General features: G+C 39.2%; 1 protein-coding gene across 3 annotated transcripts in view; it reads right to left on the bottom strand.

Annotated features, from left to right (window-relative positions):
• Window positions 1–1,263: 1,263 nt before the first annotated feature.
• The window catches only part of ASXL3 (ASXL transcriptional regulator 3), a 159,334-nt gene continuing 143,274 nt past the window's right edge, over window positions 1,264–17,323 (bottom strand). For all 3 annotated transcript variants that reach the window (XM_074987226.1, XM_074987224.1, XM_074987225.1), the window contains 2 exons: window positions 13,254–15,210; window positions 1,264–9,800 (listed from right to left, as the gene is read on the bottom strand). In XM_074987226.1, the coding sequence (XP_074843327.1) occupies window positions 6,144–9,800; window positions 13,254–15,210 (5,614 nt within the window). In that variant the 3' untranslated portion in view covers window positions 1,264–6,143. The remainder of the gene's footprint in view (window positions 9,801–13,253; window positions 15,211–17,323) is intronic.

Consider the following 17,323-nt stretch of genomic DNA (forward strand, 5'->3'; position numbering starts at 1 on the left):
GCTACTTCGAAGTAGCGGCACTAACTTCGAAATAGTGCCCGTCACGGCTACACGCGTCGGATGCTATTTCGAAGTTAACTTCGATGTTAGGCGGCGAGACGTTGAAGTCGCTAACCCCATGAGGGGATAGGAATAGCGCCCTACTTTGACGTTCAACGTCAAAGTAGGGACCGTGTAGTTGTTGCGCGTCCCGCAACTTCGAAATAGCGGGGTCCGCCATGGCAGCCATCAGCTGAGGGGTTGAGAGACGCTCTAGCTCCAGCCCCTGCGGGGCTCTATGGTCACCGTGGGCAGCAGCCCTTAGCCCAGGGCTTCTGGCTGCTGCTGCGGCAGCTGGGGATCCATGCTGCAGGCACAGGGTCTGCAACCAGTTGTCGGCTCTGTGGATCTTGTGTTGTTTAGTGCAACTGTGTCTGGGAGGGGCCCTTTAAGGGAGTGGCTTGCTGTTGAGTCCGCCCTGTGACCCTGTCTGCAGCTGTGCCTGGCACCCTTATTTCGATGTGTGCTACTTTGGCGTGTAGACGTTCCCTCGCAGTGCCTATTTCGATGTGGTGCTGCGCAACGTCGAAGTTGAACATCGACGTTGCGAGCCCTGGAGGACGTGTAGACGTTACTCATCGAAATAGCCTATTTCGATGTTGCTACATCGAAATAAGCTATTTCGATGTAGGCTTCACGTGTAGACGTAGCCCAGGAGAGCAGCAGCCAGAGTGGAGCATTGAGGGGCATAGTGGGTTACATACGGGGCACCTCTGGAGGCTAATAAATTCCATTTTAGAACATGGTGCTTCCACACTCACCTCTATTTAAACTTTCCAATTTGAACTTGATGCTACACCCAGCAGGTTCTGATGATATGATGATAATTACGAAATTAGGGCTCCCTGAATCTAGCTAACGGTATTTACAGTGAAGACAATCACATGGTAATATTGAACTAACTGCCTTAATTTTGAATATATCTCATAGTGTAGACCTAGTCAGAGTCAGGTTTCCAAAAACACTTAGTGCATACGTAGGAGTTGCACTGAAAGCTAATACAGCTAATCTGTTACATTGTGTGAATCCTCTACTTAAAACCCAATATATTCACACCCAGTTTTACTTTCCTATGGCCATAGCTATGCCATAACAGATGATGCCCAGTCTCAATCATACAATAAATGATCATCAAGTTTAAAAAGAACAGATTTTCCGAATCTCTTTCTCCATCACTGGCTGGAATGTTCAGTGAACAAGCACAAAAGAAAAACATATGACAAATATATTTTATCTCTTTATTTTTTTCCAGAATATTTTAATATTGAAGCCCATGTTGTTATTTTCAGGGGACAAGGAAGGTAAAAAGGGGAGAAGAGAGAAAATATGGAGACAACTGAATTTATTTATGGTTTTGTGAGTGGTCGTTTTTGTAGGTTTTTTTTTTTTTAAATAAAAACAAACAGCACCATTAAAGAAAGCCATGATCCCTGAATTCTAAAGAAAACACTGTCTTTCAAAAAATCGTTAAAATGCTTCTTTCACTTAGTCACATTTAGTCAGGTAACAAAGCAAGCATAACAGTATTAAATTGTAGCAACCCCACTGAAATTAACTACCCCCACTTCCAAGGATTCAGAGAACCATTTCTGAGCATCTCTTGTGGGAATAAGATTTTCTTTGGTAGAGGACTGAAGGAGGGTTTTTACTTCTCCATATGCTGATAAAAAAAATAATTACGAATGTTCGGAATTTCCCTCTTAAATCTGCATTTCTCATGCATGGTAAGTATGGGTTGATTTCACATTGCTGTTACACTCCAGGAGTAATACTGCCCTAAAAAGGCATTGAATGGCTAATGTCAAACAGATGTAAACATTCAAAATACTGACAAATAAAACAAAATTAAAATTATAAAAAACCCTGTACTGACATTGTGAATTGAGTTAGGTTTCTGTAAAGCAGAAATATTTTACAGCAGTACAAGAGAATTATGGCAACAAAGTAAAGCACTTTTCTTGTAACGTTCATGAACAGTACAAATACAATGAAGTTATTCTACAGACTAAATTATTCTGTAACTATCAAATATAGTACAAAGCGAAATATTATGTGCTATAAAAGAAGCAGCTCCTTTAAATTAGACTAAAAATGTTGTTGGTTTAAGAGTGACAAAAGCATGATGACTGAAAACAGGATTTTTAGATCCAGAAACATTTAGCTACACAGGTCCATGATTAGCCACACTGATTTTTTTTTTTTTTTTTTTTTTTTTTGCTTTTTGCTCCCCTCAGTGTTCTACAGAAACAAAGAAAATCAAAAACAAAAACAGCTGTGTGACTGTCACAAAACTGTAGAAACCCATTCAGTGTTTAAAGCCAGGCCATTCACGTGTCAGCTAAGATGATCCCTTTACATGACATTTCTGAGCTTCTGAGTGTTCATCCTGGTACTTCACCACCCCATGGTGAACTTGCTAAACCAGAGGCTACAATAACTATTCTGAAATTGTGCGTGTTTTTGTAAGGGGAAAGGGAGGTGCAGCATAAGATAATTTTACTTCAGAAACTGCATTACAAAGCACCATATGCACCAGTTTATAACCCGTGCAAGGAATTCCAGGGCCCTAAAAAGATCTGAACATTCTGGAGCTTATTCTAAAAGCACAGACTGCCCTCGTCAAGAAAAGGCGCATAATTTCCCTTTATGGCTCAACCTTATTTTTAAGTTAATTGATTTCATGTGCTAAACCTCAGCAGGTAAACAGAATGCTGATATGGAGTGCCTAGTTCACCAATTGTTTTCCACTATTTCAACTAAGAGAATTTCTGCTTCAAAAATTAGTTCTGCACAAAACATACACACTACAAATGCCCTAATGTTAGCTATACACCTCAAATATAGGCAGATTACAAAAAAGGAAGGAAGGAAGGACAGAAGAAAGAGAAGAAGGAGAACAAGACTCTTTCTTCCTCTCTCCTAAAAGTGCTGCAACTAAGGAAAAAAACTTTGGATATTTTCCAAAAATGCATGTGCATAAATTATTTTTGCAGGAAGGATGGACGGACTGACACAAACACAAACACACAGAGGTGTCTTCTTAAGCAATGCTTCTTTTCACCACTCTTCAGTGCATAAACCTTAAATGCTCAACAGTGCAAACTGCACGATCACTAGAATCCAGAGTCAAATGGGGACAGAAATCCAGACAAAATTAAGACAAAAACAGGAGCAATCCAAAAGTCATTTCTAATTTTAGGTGTATTCTCATTTAAATTAAGACCAGAAGTAAAATTTTCAAAAGCACGTGAATAATTTAGAAACATAAATCCCACTTTAAAATTAAAAGTCAATGAGACTGAGGCTCCTCAATCACTTAAATGCTTTTGGAATTTTACCCCATGACGCAGAACCACTTACGTCAATCACAAGATATTTCTATGCAATGGGTCAAATTCATTCCTAATGAAACTCCACTGGCATCAAATAGAAGTCAGTGGACTGGCACATGGTAGATTTTGTTATATTATTAAACATCACTTTGTCCAAAATAGTTTCATGTAACAGCTTATCTCAAATATGCAAAGTGCAGTCATGGTACAAAAATGCCATTGACATGAATTAGTATTTTCTGCCATTAAAAAAATAATACAACATTTTTGGATGCTGCTGCACTTCCTTTCAATACCATGCCAGTCACAGGTAGAATGGATTTATAAAATTGCAATTCAAACCAAATACTGGTATGTGAAGTGGACAGGGAATTCTGAGCCAGAAATCAATATTCCCAGCTTTCAGGGGGTTTATATAAACACAGGTTATCTTGATTCTAAGAACTGGCCAATCTGTTTATTTAAGGGTATAAATTCTATCTATGCCATGTGTAAATACAATAAGATATAAATCCAATACACAAGGCTCCTTAAACATGTTTTGGAATGTATGAATACAATATATTAATGTTTACCCATGTGACCATTATAGCTCCTACGTGGGTAGCTATTAGCATACCACTGGGTATTACTTTTCAAATGTTTATTTTTGGTTTGTTTTTCATGCCATGGAAAGGCTTGAATAAGTGGAAAACGGGTATGATCTTTCACCTCGTGTCAAGGAGCATTTTTGTATACACAAAATATATTACTGTATCAGCGACTATTTTGTTAGTGGAATCTTCAACAGCTTTGGCTCACATGGTGTCAAACTTCAATACTTAGATGTTGCCACAATAGCAAAACAGAACTCTACTTGCACCACAAAACTTCTTTGGGCAGGAACGGGCATCCTACAAATGTTCCAGCTAACCTTTAAAGACAACCAAAAGGAACAGCATATTTTATGTTTGTGAAAATGGTCCCACAAGCAAATAAATGTGATGTAAATACACAGTTGGCTCTCACTGATATGCACTGATGCCAGGGAGACCAATTAAAAAATACAAGATTATAAATCAGTGAGTCAAAAATGATCATAAACAATTAAACCTGAATATCTGATGTGCTTTTCCACTGGATAGTTTTATTGTTCACGTCAATAATTCAGAATATATTATTAAATGCGTAGCATTAGATGTTTTGTATAAATACTAAAATCTAAATAATGTGAGACCTCACAACTCATGGCCATTACCTGTTTCACTGAGAACCAGGGAGAGAATGTCAGGATTTGGTGCAGACAGTAAGGTCTATGTATTAGTGAGGCTCTACTGTCATGGTAAAAATTATGTTGTTCTCTAGGCTCATATTTGTTTGGGTGGTCACAGCCACAAGTCAATGTATGGGTGCTCATACTGCACATTTTGTGTTCTTGAATTTGAAGCAAAAGAAAAAAAAGCAAGATTATTTTTTTCCTCTCCCCAACACCAGCATGTGCTTTATCCTTTTATAATATTTTCAATTTAGGTGGAAAGAGGGCCCCAAAATTACCACTATTGTCCCCGGATGTTATGGTGGTTAATGCACCTGGAACGCACCTGCAGTTCCCAACATAAATACAGTACTGGATAAATACTGAAGATTTAAAAGATGCAGTATCCCTTTAAAAAATTACCACTTTACTCCAAGCTGCCCAAACAATACTATTAAGTGGTCTGAAATCTTAAAGAAAAAAATATAGTGTTAAGCCATTTTTGAAAATATTTCTTAAAAGTAAAAATTCTGAAACATATTTAAATAGATAGTAAATCATACAGGCAGGAGGAAAAAACTGATTTTCTACCATTCAGCTCAACACAACTATAATCTCTCCTCAGTCATGAATTATACCTTAGGATCAACCTTAGGACCTGAAAATGCTACTGAAATCCAGAACCCGTTATCTAAAGCTGACCAATATATGTTTTTGAGATAGATAACTAAATAGGTTTACAAGGGAGGTGTAGGGAGGACAGGATAAAAGACATGGTGATCAGATCTCTAGGAGAAGTCAGTTACTTCTATACCCCAATAAAGCCAACAAGATTCTAGACAGGTCCAGCTGATCAAAGCACATTTACAAAACTAATTCTTAGGATATCAGCAAGAACAGCAGACAGTTAAAACCTCACCTCCACAATGCTTTGTGTAGGAATGAGAAAGTTCCTTTAATTAAATCTCTCTCTCTCTCTCTCTCTAGGTTGACTTTATAAATTAGTCATGGGTACTAAAGGTGAGTTCAAGAAAGCAATCATCATTAAAAAAACTGCATGCTAATTTAATAGCCCTGATGGCTGACTTGTAACAGAACACCAAGCTAAAGTATCCAATGCAGCATTTACTCAATTTGTTAGCTATCTTGTTATCTCTGCAATACAGTATCCCAGCAGTTAAAATTATGAGCACACAACTAACCCGTCATTCTTAACCTAGAGGGTCTTTTATCATAATCTATAAGCAGGTAAATAGGGTGCTGCACTTTGTGCGAATAAACAGAATCCAGGAATAACATTTTAAACCTTTTCTTTTGGACAGCAAGAAAGGTTACAGAAGTTTAGGAACCGTTGGTCATTTTTTAAAAAAGAAATTGTAATGATTTCTTCCTCTTTCCATGGAATGTCATGCAAGCAGAAGTAATTAAAGCTTGAAAGAGAGTATCACCAGAAAAAAAATGGCCTAAAATGTTACAATTCCTCCACTTTGTTTTGCTCTCCCATGCTGACAAGGGATACTGCATCTTTGACTCAGTTTCTACCGTACAACCAAACAAGCTACACACAGTTTTGAAGGGCCTATGCAGTCATCATGGCAGAAGGCTCCACAGCCTTTGCATACTATCATGGCTTTCAGCCTGCAAGAGCATTTCAGTTCCAGTTCATCTGCATTGCTGCTGTCAGCAAATTTCTGAACTGGAATCTGCACGTTCTGATTAGACAGACCTGTGGCTGTATTTGAGCCACTTCCCAGAATTCCAATAGATTTTTCAATTGCAGATGCTGCTCTTTTGAAGCTTGTGCTACCAAAGTGTATAGTTGGGTAGTTTCCACAGAGCTGCTGCTGCTGCTGCGGGTGCTGTGTTTGTATTTTCTGCGCTGCTAATTGGGTAAAAGGCTTCTGTGGCTCAGAGAGTAAATAGGAAGAGAAATCTGCATTTTTTAATGCAAATGCTTTTAACTGTTCTTTTACTTCATTCTGATCGTAGGAAGCTTGTTTTATGCCCAGTTCGCAGCTGTTGCTTAAACCTTCCTCAAAAGAAATAGGCTCAGATTTTATATTGCTACAGATGCTTGCTGGCTGAGGCCAATTAAGTCTTTTAGTGGTTTCCATAGTAACTGTTGGTTGTTTTTGATCAGATGGGACTTCTGTGTTAGGAATAGGGGGAGGAAGAAGAGGAGGAGGAGGAGGAGGAGGAACTAATGTTTTATTCTGTACAGTTTGTGAGGCACAAGCAATGTCATCACCTTCCTTAATTTGAATATTAGGTGAAAAAACACTTCCTAGCCTCAATTGATGAGCTGCTGTAGAAATGTTGACCTCTCCCAAGCCCTTCTGTTCCAGGTGTCTACTGAAAGCAAAAGCACTGCAGCCAGATGGGACTTTTGAAGTCGTTTGCAACAAAGCTGCCGTAGGCATGGGGCCTCTTGCAGCCATGGACATTTGGTAAAAATGCTGTCTATGTGAGGTACTAGCTTCTACATGAAAACTGCCATTTTTGTCAACGTGAAATAAATTCTGTTGGAAACTGCATGAAGGCAGTGGCCTCTTCTGCTGCTTGATCTCCGGACTGTGAGCAATTCTGTTTTGAATGGCATGTTTGCTCAGCCACTCTTGCTTAAATGGCTGACCGTGCCCTAGCTGATTTGTGTTGGAACTAATTACACAAGGAGCCACTTTAACATCTGTGTCCATTGGGAGCTTCCCAGGCTCACCTTTCATTTGAGTGTGCTCACCCACAATCCTGGCCATCCTCTTTTTTGGGTGGTTTTCACGCTTTCTTATTTGCAGCGAGGCTATGTTGCCTGCTGTAAATCCTTTGCCATCTGGATTGGGTGAGCTGGAAGGATTTTCAACCATACCTCTCTCAGATGCTGATGTTTTACACACTGAGGTAGTTTGCAGAGGCAAGGGAAGCCTGTTAATTTCTAGTCTGGCTCCTGATCTGGGCTGTGGCAGCACTTTTTCCAAAGGCAGGTTGCCTTGCAGTAACTGTGTCACGAGAGGATTATTGGCTTCAACTGATGACAAACGACAGCTAGAGCTTCCAGCACTTGTAACTCTTTTTAGGGTTTCCGTCGTCAATGACAAAGAGTCCTCCATGGAATCTGTAACAGATGTCTTGGAGGCCTGTGTTGGCTGTGTACTTGTGGCTATATCTGCAGCCTGGCTAGGCATTTCAGGTCCTGTAAAATCTTCCGTGTCCATCCTGAAGCACTTGTCAGATTCATTAGTTTCTGATTTAACAGGAACATTGATGCTTGTCAGAAGACTCCTTGACTGCAACTCTGAGATTTGTGTATAACTTGAAGGTTCAGTTTTGACATTTTTTAAACAGTTTTGCTCTGTATATTCTTTATGCTTATTTGGGTTAAGATGGCTAACCACTGGTTGGTCTGTGTGCATTGCCTCTTCATCATGCCAGCAAATTCTGTTGTTAGTGTTAAACTGATTTACACAGGCAGCATCTGCTTCACTTTTAAAGGCCGAAGGACCTCGTAACTGCTCCACAAAACCTTGGCTGGGGGCAACAACCTCAATTAATTTATCTTGAGTAAGAGGCACTTCTTGAAGAGTTGTACAAGCTGCCTGCAACGTTTTGCCCTCTTGCTTTGCAGTAACAGTTAAGAAGCTGGAACTGTGCTCAAGGCTTTCATTACTGACTATTTCAGGCCTGCTTATTACAGACACTTGAGGACATGCTACATTTTGTAAGGCAGTTTCCACCCTCACTAGTCTGCTCTGCAGATCTATGCAGTTCTCTGTATTTTCAATGGAAGCAGACAGTGATAAATTGGAGTTTAATGTCGTAGTGTGGTCAACAATGACTTTACAAGGTATAGACCTGTTCATCGCTGTTTGTGTAAAGCTCACTGGTTGAGATTTACAGGAAAGATCTATTCGGTTTCGGGGTCCGGAACCTTTTTCTAAGTTATCAGCGCTTAATTTAGTAGTGTTGTCATAAGAACTTACTGACACCATATGACCGGAAAACACTGAAATGGGGGGTCTTGCAATGGAGTCTATGACTGCAGCTGCATCACTGCAGCTTAAAGCTGCTCTAACAGTAGTGTTAAGGGATACAGTACTTTGCTCATTGCATCCAGTTATGGCTATCTTATCAGAAGAAAATCTAGTAGCAGTCCCCACAGGGGGAATAAGTACAGAGCTGCCTGGGAGAGGATTTGGCAAGTTACTTGCAATGGATGAAGTTGGCACAGTGGTATATTGACTAGAGACTGCATTATTAGCACTGCTACTTGATATTGGCAGCCTCTTCTCATTAATGGAATTTGATAAGACTGTACTGTCTATAGAGGCTGGGACAATAGTGTTATCAATACCTTTTGGTACAATGGCTATGCATGGTGTATCAGCTGCTGGGGTGGACTTCAGCATGTTTACACTGCAAGGCGAAATTGTTGTGTTTGTACTGTCAATAGACATTAAAACAGAGGATTTGTCAACTGAACTTGCAAAGGGGAGGTCTTGAATGGTTTCTGGCATAGCAGCACTGCAAACAGACACAGGGACTGAATTTTTACTATAAAGCACTGGCACATTGTTATTTTCAGTGGAGGTAGATGAGATGCTTTTCTCACACAAATGTGGCATAGGTATGTTTTCGTCAGAACTGTGCACCGATATGTCGCTAGCAGTTTCTGGCAATGTAGCTGTGTTAAGTGACTGCTGCAGTAAACTGCTAGTCTCCCGAAGGTGAGCAGACTTGTTGCTAGGAGATCTGCAGTTAGGATTAACTATAATGACACCAGTAGATACTTCTACCTTTGTGTCAGAAGGAGTTGAAGGCTCTAAGGACAAAGGACCTTCCCTTGAACTAAGCTGTGATTTTGTTTCCTTACTGGTCTGGAGCAAGTGAGCTCTGGCTTGATGTTTTGCGAAGAGTTTGGCTTTTGTTTGTTCCTTGATGTGTGCCAGTGTTCTTGTCTTCCCACCTTCACAGGGACTCCCCATGGCTCCAGATACTATGCTTGCAGCTGCTGCCACAGCAGCTGCGGCGGCCGCCTCTCTCTGGGCTCTTGCTTGTTGAGCTCTTGCCTTGATATCGGCAAGAGTTCTAGCCCCAGTGTTCCTTCCACTGCTGACTGATGTACTTGGGGAAACCCTAGGTTCTGGTTTCGAAACAGGCTGGCTCTTTATGATAAAGGGTGGTCCAACTTTTGAAAGTTGAATCTAAAAGAAGAAAAAAGAAAACCATTTTAATTGGCTATCATATAGATTACATTTCTCAGCTGTCTCCTAAAAGGTTCAGAGCATGATAATGAGTTAACTAGAGGTCAAATCAGATGATCTGGACATCACTTCCAACCTTGAACTCCACGCAGTTAGGCAGAAAAAAAGCTATAAATTAATAGTATGTTCTTTATACTATTGTATCTTCCTCTAACAGAAGCACCAGAGTTAGCCTCCACAGACCCACTCTTTTGCTGAGAAAGGAAGTTGATTTAATGTGACAAAATATAATGGTTATCTGATATAATTCATGGCATCTTCCTAATCGACATTGTATCTAGTTGGTCCAGCACAATGGGCCTGCAGAAAGGCTTCCTAGGTAATACCTACTGCAAATATTTGAAGAATAATCATATAGGGGTTTGCTTCTGACTTCAGGGCATGCAAGCCTTGGTAACTACTCAACCTTTTCCTTGTTATACCAAACATTTACTGCAATAATAAATGGAACCAAAAAACCCTTCCTCCCACTAGGAGTCATCTGAGATTCCTCTCAGTGTGAAATTCATACTGTACAAAGGGTCAATTACTGACTGTGACCTAAGAGGGGTGAATCACAAAAATTTCTAATTTCTTCCCCTAGCACCCTGACTTTAGGACACTATTGTAGTATCTTTGTAGTGTATCACCTCCTCACTATTGTGTGACCCCAATCCTGCAAATATTTAGGTATTAAATGAGCACACATGAATGATCTCACTGAAAGTAGTGGGATTATTTGTATGACACATGAAGGCAGGCACATGCACAGATGTTTGCAAGATTGGGATGTAAGAGTCAGGAGGCCACATCAAAAACAAGCTCCAACCAACCACAATCACTGCAATTCACTTTAATTAAATATATGTAGCCAGGCAGAACAGTATTTTAACGTCTCAAAAGGGACACATTTTTCAGCTGTCCAAGTTAGTGGGACCTCAGTGATCAGTGTGGTGACTTTCCTTTGCACAACAGAAGAGAAATGAGCTACGTAACATTTACAGGAAAAGTACCCTTGTGATAAATGTAAATGAAAGGAAGTGAACGCTACAGAAGAGCCATTACAATCTGTGACATTGGCATTTTTTTTTATAAAGAAAGGTAGTAGTTATCAGTGGCACAGTTTACAGACCTAAATACTAATTAAATAAAGTTACGATTAACATTTTCCAAAATTAGTTTTAAGAAATGCTTGTCATTGTTCTGTATCTCCTTTCAATGTCTATGAGGCTCGCTATTGAGAGGATCTGCCATTGTCTCCAATTTGATGGTGCCATGTGGTATTGAAAGAATCTGGCTTTCTAGTAGAAAACAGGGGAACTACAAGTTCAAGAGCTATAGTAACATACATTTTATGCTACTCTACAGTGCAGCACAACAGGGTCAACATAACTTCCCACACACAGCTCTGCCAATGGGCCTCAGTCCTGACCTAGAAGGAAGGAGCAGTTAATTCTACATGCCAGTTCAATTCTTGTCCTGTCTGCCAAATCTTGTCCTGTCTGCCAGTTAGTACTAGTTATGGTGGCGGTTTTTTAATGTGGAAACTTCTTAGCTGGGAAATAGAATGAGATCAAAGTAATTTCACATTTACCAATGAATACCTACCAGATCATGACCAAAAATCAGTGTTGCTGATTCCAGCTGGGTTTGAACTAGCAACCAACAAAAGGTACCATCATCTAGAACTCATCTCTTGAATATTTTCCTCCCCTAATTTTTCAAAAAGGGTTACTTTAACAGTTGAGTTAAAAAAACAAACCAACCTTAAATTAACACATCTCAAAATACACTGCTACTTTAAAATGCTCCTTTGAAATATTTTGCTTTCAGAAGTTCAAAAGCAGGTATTTTTCAATTCTATTTTGCAATTTGAAGATTGGTAAAATGGAAACTATTATTTGTTAAATTTTTTAAATTGTAATTACAGTACTCTTTTCGTCCTCGTGATCTACTTTTTCTTGTCATTACATAGTTATTAGAATGCCATATGTGAAGCTGGAGTCTTTGTAACACTAAAGTTAGAGCAGGCTATCTTCTAAGTATATCCTTGCTCGTCTACAATTGTTAGCTGATCCATACCGTAGTATTTGTAATCGAAACATTTACTGTATTTGCCCTCCTGCCAGATCAGCAATATTCAATGACTACAGCAGTAACAAATAAATGAATAATTGGGAACTCACACTGCACAACCAGTGTCTTGAGTTAAGCAGACTGGACATAAATGTTGGCCAGCATCATCAATATATAAAACTAAGATGGGCAAAACATCATAAAATAGGCTCAGTAAGTTGATTGTCCTCAGATATTAAAAAGAACTTTCCAACTGGGGCTAACTTTAAAAAAGAAAAAGAAAAAAACAGATAGTTGCACACAAAGCAATTTATCTAGTCAATATTTTGCCACCTTTGCTTTTCTGCTGGGAAAGACATCTGCATTCTAATAAGGATCTTCTCCCTTACAACTGGCATTCTGCCCCCTAACGGTACAGGGAAATCTCATACGTCAGCCATTATGCACCTCAGTGTTCCAGAATCCATACCGCACCTCTCTGCCTTCAATCTGGATCCCTTTGGAAGACTGAAGAATTGACCAGTTGTCATAAAAATGACTCTGATGTAACAAATTCAATATTTTAACTTCCCTGAGGAAGTCAACTAGAAAGAAAAACAGACTGTGAGAAAGCAAGCCCTCACTTAATGATGAATGTTGTAGACTGGCCATGTCTACACTTAATAAAAATTTCGACATGGCCATATCGATGAATACTAATGAGGCGCTGAAATGCATATTCAGCGCTTCACTAGCATGCTAGCAGCCACGATACTTCAAAATTCTTGCTTTTCGCTGCCATGCAGCTCGTCCAGAAGGGGGTCCTTTTCGAAAGGACCCCGCCAACTTCAAAATCCTCTTGTTCCTATCTGCTGATAGGAATAAGGGGATTTCAAAGTTGGCGGGGTCTTTTGAAAAGGACCCCAGTGTAGACAAGCCGTGCGGCAGTGAAAAGTGACAATTTTGAAATGCTTTTGCCACTGGCATGCTAATGAGGCACTGAATATGCATTTCAGCACCTCATTAGTATTCTTCAATCTGGCCATTAGCATGGTCATTTCTAAGATTTTACCAAGTGTAGACGTAGCCACTGAGGAATTAGCAAAGGTAATAAGAAAGAATGGAAAAGTCCATTAATTTATTTTTATTCAGATATACATCCATATGTACATTTGGGCAGCTTTCCCTCATAAAAAGTACCTTTGCAACAAAAGAGGTAACTCAAACTGTTCAACACAGAGAGAAAGATACTTGTGATTGCTTCTGTCCCTATACTAGACACTGAAAAAATATATAGAAGCAATCAGCAAATATCAAACTTCAGCCTTTTAACTCACTGTGCTTTTATCATCACTTTACCTTGAGGGGTGGGACTCGGGGCTCTTCTCTGGGTGGTTGCTCTTTCTCAGCTGGGCTTGTCAATGGAGCATTACGATTAGACTGATCATCTTCTATTCTAGCTCTTTTCTCCTTACAGATTCCAAAAGTGTGCTGCTCTGCAGTCTTCCTTTTTGGTACATCGGCATCTCTATTTTCAGTTCTTAGTTCAGGCGATTTTGTGGGTTCTAATAACTTAGAAGAATGGTTACTCTCCAGCCGGCTCTGTGTACTGATTTGTTTGTGTGACTTGCTCCTGCACACTTCTGAGAATGAAGTCTTTTCTAGAGATGAGGTATATAGTTTATCGTGTAGTTTTACTGGAAGGAGTTCAGTGCTTTTCCCCGCTGTTCCTTCTGATACAACAGATACCTCTGATGGCAGGAGTACACTTTTCTTTTCAGCTCTTTGCTGAACATTATGATTTTTAATTTTGATGACTTCTGCTGAAGAGAGTTCTGAAATGGAAGCAATGTAAGATTTGTCATTTTCAGCATGCGATCTGCATGACTGATGAGTAAGATTTTTGCTCTGGGGCTCTTCCAATATTGAACTTTCAGGTATATTTGCTAGTGGACCTAATTTCACAGTATCACTTGTACTCTGATTCTGTTTCTCTTGCACAACAAGATTTTCCTCTGGAGATAGCTTGGGGATGACTGAAGTATCTTCTTTTAAAGGGGAGAGGGATTCTTCAGATAAACATGGTGATTTCCTTTGTTGCAGGGTAAGTCTTTCACTCTGTGGAGAATTAGAAATTGGAGATGTTTCTGACAGAAAAGGTAAACTAGCTGTCACAGATATTTCAGAAGCTAGAAGTACAGAAGACACAGAAGAGGTTTCTGATGTCAAAGGTAAATCAGACATGGGAGAGGTTTCTGATGTTAAAGGTAAATTAGAAGCTGGTGATGCCTCTGATGTCAAAAGTAAATTTGAAGTCAGAGATGCTTCTGAGGTTACAGACGAATTGGACACTGGAGATATTTCTGACACTAAAGGTGCATGCAGGCTTTCCTCCATGATCTTCTGCTGACTATCAGCTTCAATATTTTCATTGCTGGATGCCTCGGTTGAAGAAGCTGTTTCAAGAGACGCTGGAGTACAAGGTTCCTCTGAAGTAGACTGTGTGTCACCTCCTGGAGAGGCAATACCAATACAAGGTCCCTCTGGGCTTTCCGAGGAAAAGGAAGTTTCAGAAATACAAGCATTTTCAGATAACTGTTCATCGGGGTCGCTCTGTAGCTCCATATCCACAGCAATGCCTCCATCAGTGAAAAATGAACCTTCTAGAGCAGAGCTTTGTATTTCTGGAGCACTTAGCTGTTTTGTAGACTCAGAATCCTTCTCTACTGTATCAATGAGAGAATTCGTAGGTGAAGCAGATTTTGCAGGTGATAAGCAATCCTCCAGCTGATCAATCACAACTGACATGTCTTCCTGAGGACATTCTGATTTCAACTCCATTTTAATTTCAATATGAGATAAAGTATCAATTCCATCATTCATCATAACACAGGTTGCAGAGTCGTCTGCAAGTGGCACTGCTTCCACTTCTTCACTAGCACCAGCTGGGCTCACTGGCTCCTCAGAAAACTCACGTTCTGTTTTATGGTTCTCCTCTTGGCATTCACAAATACTTGTCTCAACCTCCTCAGCAATCTCTTCCTGAATTACAGATTCATCAGGCACCAATATATCCTCAGAATCTGATTCCCCCATTAGATCCTTGACTGGAACCTGTTCCATGTTACAAAGAGACTGACAGATATCTCTTTCAGGAAGAGGTGCAATTTTCATGCTTTCCTCTTCGTGGTCCTCAAAAGGTGCTTGTTTAGAAGGGCCAGGTATGCCAGAAGATCCACACAGCAAACTACTCTCATCTTCATTACTGTTCCGGACTGCAGTAAGCTTCATAGATTCTTCTCTTGACATTCCCAGCCTAAAACACAAATCACTTAAGTTAAAATGCCATATAATCACAGACAGAATTAAGCTATGACTTGATTTTTGTCTTACACCTTTACTGAACATACACTGCTAAAAGGGCATTGTCATATTAAAATAGATGAGGTCGAGTTAACAGAGTGATGCTAATTTACACTAGCTGAGGATTTGGCTGTATATGTTTAGGAAAACAAACACCCTTATCTATACTACTTATATTGCCTTTGATAAGTAACACTTCAGGAATTTTACAAACACAATTTATTTATTTATTATTTAAACATTTGGTATTTTATCCAAACTGCACATAAAATGCAGACTTTGATTTTATTTACACTCCATTTCCCTTTCTGATTTTCATATGCTAGGGCAATGCTGCATTAGTAGCATTGCAAATACTGCAGGAATATTACTTAAAACCAATAAAAAGATTCTGGCTTGACATTTAAAGGTGGTTTAGAAAAAAATATTTGTATCATTTTTTGCCTAAATTATCAAGGAAAGTTGCACTTCAAAAATCTCATTCTTGCCTCCAGCTGATGAACTGTTTTTGTTTTCTTTATAAACTTCTAATCATTTCATGTTTCTTAACTGAAGATTAAAAGAACCCTATTTCATCCTCATTTATTTTTCAATCAAGAGTCTACTACACAAGGTATGAAAATATCAATGGCCAGCTCACGTGTTTTTCACTCCATTTCAGAAGCATATAAAACAGCACTCTTTTAAGATAATACACTAGACATTTTTTAATATGTATGTATACGAATACACAAATCACCAGATTTCTTTACAGAAAACATTTAACATTCTTACACACACAATAAATAAGGCATTTATAATCTGTACATTTTAAGTGATGGAAGTGCAAAAAAGCCAAAATGTTGCCCCTTGATTACACTTCTATTTTAAGGTATTTCCTTAATCCCTTTCTTACCTAAAAGATTATCTATTAATTTACATGTAATTCTATAGCTTCACACAAATAAAACTAACTACTCATCTAAGAGTTGCTGACAATTGGTAAAAAATTATGAAGTCATTGAATTAGGTAGAAAAATGACAATTGAATTTAGAAACAAGATAGACTGACAGAAAACCATAAAAAGAGCACGATCCCTTAAGGCCCTCTTCACCATCTTTTCTGAACACAAGCAATGGAGGAAGAGAATACGCAGCATCTTTGCAATGGACCATCGATGGCCAGCCCAATGGCAGTGTAAAACTCCAGAATGCTGGCAACTACACACATTCTAGGCTGTAGATGTGGGAGGAGTATGATGGTCTGAAGTATTATATGTCAACTGAATGTATAACTGAATAATTGAGTGATGTGCAAGAATGAAAGGTAACGGAAATTATGCAAGCATTGGTTTTGAATAATTTGCAAAGGCTGACAGAGGAAATAGGAAGTTCATTTTGTTCTGCACTGTAACAGCTACAATTATGGAATAACCATGGAATGAATCAACATTTTTAGTGGTACACTGTAGGAATTCCTAACAGATGGCATTGTTGACTATGTGATAACAATCATGTTATAAAAATAATCCATAATCAGGAACCAAAAAGAACTCCCAGTCTCTTGAGAGGCAGGAAAGGGAGTGGGATGGAAAGGGTAGTGCACAACTGACAGCCAGGAAGAGGACGCTGGTTTTAGCCTTTTTAAATAGGAAGCCATTGGAGAGCATCTGACCCTAAATGTCTACCAAATGCTAAGTAATATAGGCAGTAGTGCTAGAACTGGAGGTGCTGGCATTGACGCCACACCCTCTAGTTTGAAGAAGTAATAACAGACAGCAAATACCATGATCAGCATCTCCACGATAGAAATTGCTGAAGCTCCCCTGAACATATGAAAATAGAATACATAGTAGAAAAACACTGTAATATAGAAAAAATATTTCAGCACAAGAATGAGGAAATGCAAGAAAAAGCTGAATATAATCAGATACAGTCATGCCAGTAATTTCAATGATGGGGAAGAGATACAACTGAAATAAAAAGGAGGAGGGATTAATCTGCTGAACCTATCCCATTATTTTAATTTGACAATTCCATTTCAATGGCATGTATTCATTAAAGGCATCGGGGCAATATTATTTCTG

Source organism: Carettochelys insculpta, chromosome 2 (genome assembly GCF_033958435.1).
Source record: "Carettochelys insculpta isolate YL-2023 chromosome 2, ASM3395843v1, whole genome shotgun sequence".
Classification (NCBI taxonomy): domain Eukaryota; kingdom Metazoa; phylum Chordata; order Testudines; family Carettochelyidae; genus Carettochelys; species Carettochelys insculpta.